Below are 9,537 nucleotides of genomic sequence, written 5' to 3' on the forward strand. Positions count from 1 at the left end.
GAAAGGAACCATTCCCTGGAACAGGGAGATGGACAAGCAGTCCCAAATCAATCCCAAGGAATATCCCTAGACCCCCACCATGGCTCCAAAAGCCTCTGGAAAGACTTTTCCAATGCCATATCAGAGTACCTAAAGTCACTTCTCAGTGATCACCACTGTTGTTCAATCTCACTGAGCTTAGTCTTCCTCTGCTAAACCAGTGCTGGTGTGGATTTATTTCTGTTCTGTTGTGATATTGATGCTGATATGCTACTGAAGTGTCCCTTCACTGCTGATGCTGCAGAGTTACAATTTCATATCCGTGAGCAGACAAAAATCAAAAAGCACATTTCAGTGAGTCTTCAGCTATCACTTGATTTTCTGCTAAAGCTTCTGTCCTGTACCCATTTCTGAAATCTCAAGACCAATGTATGGAATAGGACCATAGATTAGTCCAGAAGTGTGAACAACTATATTAAATCAATTAAGATTCTTTAGCTCTCGTTTGGTAGAGAGCTAGAGTAAAAGCATTTTGAGGCAAGGCCACCCTTCTTGTAGAAAATCTATTACTCCATCCAGTGAAGCACCCCCTCCCTAAACTACCACACCCAATTTAAAGTAAATTTTAAGTCAAACTGTGCTGACATCTCATTTCTCTGTAGCCAAAGTGAGGGGGGCCCTTTGAGAGTTGCAAACTAGGGAAACCAAATAAATTATTAGGAAGTGATGAAAATCAAGAATAATTTATTTTCAGTACCCTACAAGCCTTTCTACTTTGTTTATCCAGCTTCTTATTTCTATTACTAATTTGCCTCTTCAGAGCATAGTAAGTGATTAGCTGGCAGTAATGTTTTCACACAAGACATCATCTATCTTCTACTTCTTCAATACAACATCACAACATACATATACAAGTGACAGCATCAATGCTAGTTACACATTTCTATTCAATCGTGTCAATAAGGCTTTTTCTAAAGACTATTTTTCCTCTACTTATTTGGATGTGAAAATTTCAGGAACATATTTTGTAGAGATAAAACAATTTTCTTGACAATGTCTGCTTGACTATCTGTAAAAGGCAATTATAAAGAAAATCTGCCTGAAGTCTATCCTCAAAAGGCAGAGCTCAACATGAGCTGGCAGCCCAGAAAGCCAACCATGTCCTGGGCAGGATCAAAAGCAGCATGACCAGCAGGTCCAGGGAGATAATCCTCCCCTTCTACTCTGCTCTCATGAGACCCCACATGGAGCACTGCACTCAGCTCTGGAGCCCCCAACATAATAAGGACACAAACCTGATGGACCAAGTCCAGAGGAGGGACATGAAGGTCATGAGAGAGCTGGAGCCCCTCTCTTATGAACACAGGCTGAGAGAGTTGTTATTGTTGTTGAGTCTGGAGAAGAGAAGGCTCCAAGGAGATTTTAGAGCAACTTCCAGTACCTAAAAGGGCCTACAAGAAGGCTGGAGAGGGACAAGACATGTAGTGACAGGTCAAGGGGCAATAGTTTTAAATTGCAAGAGGGTAGCTTGAAATTAGGTATTAGGAATAAATTCTTAATTCTCAGGGCGGTGAAGCACTGCAACAGTTGCCCAGAGATGCTCTATCCCTGGCAGTGTTCAAGGCCAGGTTGGCTGGGGCCCTGAGCAACCTGATCTAGTGGAAGCTGGCCTTGCCCATGGCAAGGGGAGATTGGAATGAGAAGATCTTTAACGTCCCTTCCAACCCAAGCTATTCAATAATTCTCTTGTATTTTTAAATGCAAATTACTCAAGCTCAAGTTTGTTATGAAAGACTTAACCTAGAAGAAAAGAACAAGTTGGGAGTGTTTTAGTTTGCTTTTATAAAGTTAATCCAATTATAAACTATTGCTTTCTCTGTTACCATGTGTCTTTTTTCTTAGGTTTTTTCTCATAGTGGATTTGACACTTGAGAAAGAAAAACCAGAATATATGTGGGTTTACCTTCTTTGCCAAGATGCCTCTAGAACCTTAAAATGTTCATTTCTAGAAAACATGTTCAAAAACCTGAATCCTGCTTTAACTGAATGAAAGCACTGAATTTCCTTCCCTTGATATTTTTAACTTTTTAAAACAGCAGCATTTCAACTCAGACAGCAATGAACAGCCCACAAAAAATGAGCAGATGGATCTATTTCTTCTACTGGTGAGACTATTTGTAGAAAACAGCTATCACACTAGAACAGACAAATAAAACAAGTTCATTGCTGGGTTAAAACTGAAGCATTGATGCAAAGATGCAAAGGCAAACTCTACAAGCTGGATACCAGTACCAGTATGGTACCAGTAACCACTACCATGGACCATTTAGTGAACTCAGTAATACTTTAAAATATATTCGGCTGTGAAACATGAACAAGAAGACAGCACCAAGGAATGCCATTTAAACCAGATCATTTTTCTATGCTCCCTATACTTTCTCCAGTCCTTTCCTGACATGCAGAAAAACAACACTGTAGGATGCAGAAAAATACCAGTACCAATACACCATCTTCCCTAAGTGAGGGCAGGACAATACTGAAACTCTCACCTCCTGGCAATGCTGTAAGGCTCTTTGACTTTAAATTTCTCCTTGAAAAAGGAAAGTTTAAAAGAGGAATACCAGTCATCTATCAAATCATTTTAGATATGTAGTAAGACACTTAAATGCTAAATATAAATGAAGCTACTTTTAATCTGAAGTAGTTCCCAGATAAGGGTTTGCATCAATGGTAACAGAAGATAATTTACTCCCACCAAAAGGCACTTTTCATTTGTTACAGTAGTATTACCAAATCTGTTTTCAACAGTCACATTTCAGATCCTCTTTCCCTTGTCATGAGAAAAGCCTCATCATGAGGCTTTCAAACAATAATCAAATTACTATTCTTTTATCTTGATTATCATTTTAAGAGACTTTGGGATTTCAGTTCTCATTTCCTCTGACAAACAGGAAGTAAAATTTTATTTTAACACTGGGACTAACGCTAGGACTCTTACACACGCAAATCATTCTGGAGTTTGAAAAAAAAAAACAGGCAACACAAGTAAGATTGCTAATGCTTAGTTTCCAATAAATTACTACTGTCACCTACACTCAGAATCCCTGTGATAATCTCTCAGGTCCTGCTACATAAGGCACAAGATAGATAATCCTGATCTATGCAGGTACTGATTGACCAGCTACTTAAATGCAGACTGACTGGCTGCCAGCTGCAGTCAGACAGAATTTGTTACAGTTGAGTTCTGTCTTCTTCGGTGAGGACCGAAGAAGGCAAATATGGGAGAATCTCCTTTACCTGCCTCATTATCATATTACTCAATTAACTCAGTTTGGTCAATGCACAATGAAAAATTACTGGAGAGTTAGACAGAACAATCAAGTGTGCTTCATTTCTTCACATACCCTGATGTTATGTATCCTTTCCAAAGGTCAATTTTTAGATCCGTGGATACAGTGGAATTGCAAAAGATGTATTTATTAAGTAATTGTATTTATAAAGACTTTTCTCAAGTTAAAAATGCACTACCTGAACAATATAGCTCTAGTAGGAAAGATTCTTTTTCACCTTCATGTGCTATCTAGAAAGACAGAATATTTCAAGAGAAATAAAAATGCAGAGTTATGTTCTTTCATTTATGAAAATTTTTATAAATCCTGCATGCTTTGCTACCAAGATGTGATTAAATCTTATTGAATTAACCCTCCAAATTTCATAAACAAACTGGAGCTCAGGACAGTTAAAATTCCATTTGACAGAAGTAAATCCAAATGAAATTACATTAACCAGCACTGTAGCTTCATAACAAACATTTAAACCACTTTAATATGAAGAGAGACTCTGAGATACACTGCAAATGAAATCTGTAATTGAACAATACACACAAGTGATGATATCCCTCGATTCAAACTCTGGTCCCCACTATTCACCAACAACACCATGCCAAATGCACCTTTGCTGATTTAGGATCTGCATTGTTACAGCTAAAGAAAATTTTAAACTTACAGCAACAACGAAATAAGTTTTATAGATTTACATTGGCACACATTTTGACAACTTACAAATTCAAAGATGAATTTGAAAGTCAGTTTAGGAAACATTCATGGATATTGATAAACAGCAGAAATAGTAATTGATCATGCCAAATACAGTGCAGAAAATACTAACAGCACAAAGGAAATATCATTAGAATTATAAGCTTTGTTAAATGCAGCAAATTTTAAGATGCAGACAGATGTCATGCCAGATAAGAAAAATACTTGTGTTTGGAAAATATCTGGTCAACACCTGACTTTGGGGGCTGGTTTACACCTGACTTTGGGGGCTGGTTTGTAGTTGCTACATTCCTTTCCTGGAATATGGAGTTTCGTTATGAAAGAAATTTAATCTGCTCTGAGTATAGGATTTTAGAGATCAAATCCTAACATGTCAGCAAGAACTCAGGTAATGAGGGTTTAGACAAGTTTCCAATATCATCTGGTGAAAGAGAAAACCTACAGTTGCACAAGTAGCATACCAATGATGCAGCCACTTCACAAGACTACCAACTTAATTTGAATATATCATGTCCTAACAGGCATGTGCACATACTGCCTTGCTCTGGTGGGCTATGACAATGTTTATACATGCTGGGGTAATCACTTCCTTTTAATACTTGTCCATGGCACAAGAGTGTAACTTACTGCAATCACATGTAATAAATGGAAGTTGATACTGCAAATGCCTAAGCCGGAGAGCAAAGAATAAAACAGCTTGAATTTGTTTAAAATACAACTCCTGCTCTCACTAGGATTTAATCTGAATTCACATATTTGATAAAATGCACAAACGTAAAAGCTTAACAATTATTTTGCTTTCTCTAAGAAAATATGGGCTTTTTTTATTATTCATCGAAGACTGCACCTTTGCGCTGGACTAGAAAATGAGTTGCATGATGCGGAAAGATAAATTTGTTACTCAAAGATAAATTCATCACTCTCTGAAGACTGCACCCTCACATGCATGCTAGAAATCACTGAGGCTATCTCTATACAACTCTGTCTCTGAGTTTCCACAGCCACTGCAATGCCTTCTGCTGATACATCCCCACACAGACTTGATCCAAGCATATACCAGATTAGTCACACACTATACAGAGAGAAAACACGAAGCACACAAGCCAACCGGAACTGCAGTGTATGTCCATGATTTTGTTCAGATCCAAACTACATTAAAATGGTGATATTCTTATGGATTTGCTACAAATAAAAAGCAAGGAAGAAATTTATATAGAAGACAGTGTAAGTTTTACCAATTGCACAGAAAATATATTTTAAAATAAAATGGCATCATAAAGCAACTCTATTCATAATATTGCCTGATTATAAATCTATATCCCATTATGTCTGACATAATTAGAGGTTATAGAGGATGACAAACATTTTCTCTATTTATTTTACAACAATTCTTTCAGAATATCAATTCTTTATGCTGGCCTATCTATATGCTCACAAGGGATCCCTTGTTTACTACAGAGCAAACAAAGCTTGCATCTCAAATACATGTTACATAAAACATGAACTAAAAAAACAAATCCTGATTCAAATATGTTGCTGTTATGTTACATATTTTCAATCTGAATTTACATTCAAATCTGTGGCAGGAACAGGTCTGAAATACTAGCCAGTATGCAGTATTTCAGTTTTGTTAGACATACATGATGCAAGTCTAACAAGGATGAAAAGGTTATAAAGGCTTAGTATGTACTACATGTCCTTGAAAAGCCAATTCCTACTTAAATAGTTTGTAAAACGTTAGGCAAAGATCGTAACATTCTTAGCATGACAGGCTAGTGAAGTTACATACTTTGCCCTGTGATGCGCTTCTCCAGTCTGCTAAGGCACTGAAGGTTACATTTAATTCAGAAAAAAACACAAGAAACCATAGGCAGGTATGAAATCCTGGGATCTCTAGCAGTTTTGCATGCTACGCGACTAAAAGTTTGCATCTGAATCCAATTAAAACAATTAACTGAATTCACACAGGTGAACAGGTTTAGAGAAATAATAGTTACGTAAAAAATACTTTGTCTACCATTCAGTAAAGATATGTCAACATGGAAATTTCCTGGTTAGATGGTTTTTGGTGTGAAAAAACACATGAAAATATAGATGACATTCTTTCTAAGTTAACTGTACATACATGCGTAACAGAAAAATTATTTATATCTCCAGGTATAACCAGAAAGTACAGTCACTGATGATCCTCTTTCTCTCTTGCAAAAATAAAATATTTTTGATAGAGCAGTGTTCTGAAATTTTCCTTATCTTTACACATGTGACTTTATACATAAATACTGTCACATGAATTTGATTTTTAAGTGCAGATCTTTGACTTTTGTGGCTAGTAACTAGACATGGAAGCTGCATGGACAAAGCACTGGCCATCCCAGCTCACAGTATCATACACAGTATTAACATTTCTCCTGTAACATTTTGGCAGTTCTTCATTTTTATATGTGCTCTAATTTCAGACGTTAGTAGTTCCACTTTGACACATGATTTGGGGAAAAACCTGAAGAACATATACATAATTCCTATACATGACGTATTTTCCTATTTCCATTTAAAATTCTTTTTTTTTTTTTCCCACATAATTATATCGGACAATCCATTTTACATGCTATTTCATTTGTCTTTGTTGAGGCTCACTTAATATTCTAAAGCATACAGCATTTAGAACTGTCTACCACCTGGAAATACATTAACAAAAACATACTAAAACTCTACTTAATATTTAGCAGAAACACATGGTATTTTACAGAGACTTGACTCATTAAATGATCCTATACTTACAGAATTCACACCTAGGATAGAAAATGCTATACAATTTTTAAAAGGCTTAAAATACATAAAAATCAATAAGTCAAATGAGCACACTGATAAGACTATCTAGAGAAAATAAATACATAAGTAAATGCATAAGTTAATTAAAAATTATTTATCAAATAATACTTGTATTCATCTAGCACTTTTCCAACACGGCTTTAACTACATTTTTAGACAGAAAAACAGAATAAAATGCATAAGTGTACTTCCTAAGATCACAAAGCAGAGCATAACAGAGACCAGGAAAAAACGTACAATCTTTCATGGTATAGGTTTGTCCTACATACAGACTGCCTTCTGAGAAAGGGTAAGGTGTAGTTCTTAAGAACACTTGGAACTGATCCTTTCCACTCAACAAATTGGTGCTACTAGCTTACTCCAAATACCAAAAAGAAAAGGTTTCACCTTAACAGCTCGAATGAAATCTGTGTTACAGAAATGGTCAGCATATTAATTTTCATACAAAATAATGACAAGAGAGATTCCCAAATGAAATGCCGCACATATGTTTCCCAAATACATCATCTACTCCCCAAGACTATAAACTTCATTAAGCCCTGAATATTAGTTTACAATTTAGATTTCACCATGTATTACATTTAGGAAAACAGAAATGACAGGATCACCTATCTAAAAGTACAAGAGCTCATACTTTCCTTCACACCCGCTCAATGTCAGTTTACAGACAGGCCTCACTTTGGTTTTTAGATGGCTAGATTGCCATCAACAGCTCTGTTCGTACTTACATGAAGAGTGCTTTCAACATTTATACACATTATTTGACCTCTAAGAAGTTAGTCTCCCCTTAAGTCACATGTTACAGAGGGGGAATCACTACCTGTCGTAGATGTCTAGACCAAAAGTTTCCTTAACTTAGGTTTTGCTGCCTGCACTGTTAAGGAAAACCTAATCAGAGCTGCAGTCCTAAAGGACTAGGAGGTTACCTGGAAAGGGGAGAAGCTATGAGAAGGTTCATTCCATGTGCAGAAAGGGTTCTCTCCGTAGCACAAGCCAAATGGCACCACCTGCCAAAAGCTGGCTCACAATGCTCAGCAAACTGCCATACACCACCTAAGGGAATTCTCTCCGATAGTTTTGTTTTGAGCCGCATAGGGTATCTATGGTCTACATTTTTGTTAACTAGTTCCTTAGATTACAGGAGACATGGTGAGTGTTCAGACATCAAATGATTTCTGAACTAATCCAGGAATCGAAGGTACGAATGCAGCAAAGGGCGTTCAAACCACCCACCACGCAACTCGACACTGCGAGACTTTGGGCTGCAGCACTGGAGGGAAAGCATTCCAAAGAATTTTTAATTTATTTTTTTTAATAATCATTTGCCCGTATTTTTGGCATGGGCGCACACCACCTCTGAGCACACGTCAGCCGGCCGTGCCTCCCACCCACGCGGTGCCGCCGCCCGCTGCACCTGACCGCAGCCGGGGGACAGCCGCGGGCCCGGGGCGCCGCAGCGGTGACAGAGGGAGCTGTCCCTTCCCTCCCGCCCGCCCTGCCACCATGCTGAGCGGGGGCCGTGCAGCGGCTGGGGCGAGGCCGGGGCGGTGTGCCCAGGGGAGGGGAGACAGCGGCCGGTGCGCTGGGGCGCCGTGAGGGCAGGCGGAGGGCGGGCTAGGGCAGAACGCAGCGGGTCTGCCATGGCCGACACTGCGGCTCCCCGGCCGGCAGACCCAGGCCCTCTCCCCGCCCCGGAGCTCCCCCACGTGCAGCATTTTCCCGGCGAGGAGCAGCAATCCCCGTGGGGACTGCCCGTCCGCTTGCTGCCCGGAGCGTTTCCAGCCCTCATCCTTGCCCGCCGCCGTGCCTTCCCTCAGGCGTCTCGCTTCCCACCTGCACGCTCCTTATGTAAGGCAGGATCTGCTGAGAGCGGGGATGGGGGTGTCAGCGCGCACACACACATTCACATCCATGCATGCACACAGCATCCCTCCGCAGCCGCTCCTGTCAAGATGCCGATACCTTTTATCCAGGCAAGCGATCCACTCGCCGGAGGACGCGGAATGGGAGGCGTGAGCGGCGACCATGTTGGACCGGGATCAGGTTGCCGCGCACCCGGCTGGCGGCGGCTCCCCCCCGCCCGCGCGCCGGTCGGTCCGTCCGTCCGTCCGTCCTCGCTCGCTGCCTCCCTGCGCGCTCGGCGCGATGGGCTCGCCCAGGCCCCGCCGCAGCGCTGAGCGGGTCCGCCCGCCGCCCTCACGCCTCCGCCCGCGACCCGCGGCCGCCCAGATACCCCGGCCCTGCTTCCGCGCAGCCGGCAGGGAGCGGCCCGGGGAGGGGGCGGAAAGAAGTCACTCCCCTTCTGAAAGGTGTTGTGCCCCTCCGGCTTTCGCGAGCGCCTCAGTGCCCACACTTGAACCCGGCTTACTGATTCCTGCCCTTGCTTCACCACAGATGTCCTTGACTGGGTTGGGGGGGGGGGGGCGGCAGTACAAGCTTTTTAATTGAAATAAGCCGTTCAGGAGTGTTTTAGCCGCATTCCGGAGCACTGTGTCTGTGTAGTCGTCGTCCCCCCAGCAGTAAACGCACAGTGAGAGGAAAGAAGGTGGAGTCCACATTTCAGGGTTTTTCCTGGAGCCTTCCTCCAGTCTACTGTCCATCCTGTCATTGCCCATGAAGCTGTGTGCTAAAGCCTCCCGTTTCTTGTAGGTGAAAAAGGAGCTGGGCAGTACAG

General features: G+C 41.2%; 1 protein-coding gene across 2 annotated transcripts in view; it reads right to left on the reverse strand.

Annotated features, from left to right (window-relative positions):
* The window catches only part of RAPGEF4 (Rap guanine nucleotide exchange factor 4), a 152,741-nt gene extending 143,478 nt beyond the window's left edge, over nt 1-9,263 (reverse strand). For both annotated transcript variants that reach the window (XM_085066444.1, XM_085066443.1), the window contains exon 1: nt 8,826-9,263. In XM_085066444.1, the coding sequence (XP_084922570.1) occupies nt 8,826-8,890 (65 nt within the window). In that variant the 5' untranslated portion in view covers nt 8,891-9,263. The remainder of the gene's footprint in view (nt 1-8,825) is intronic.
* Nucleotides 9,264-9,537: the final 274 nt, after the last annotated feature.

Source organism: Lichenostomus cassidix, chromosome 7 (assembly GCF_008360975.1).
Source record: "Lichenostomus cassidix isolate B80296 chromosome 7, HeHo_3.0, whole genome shotgun sequence".
Lineage (NCBI taxonomy): Eukaryota > Metazoa > Chordata > Aves > Passeriformes > Meliphagidae > Lichenostomus > Lichenostomus cassidix.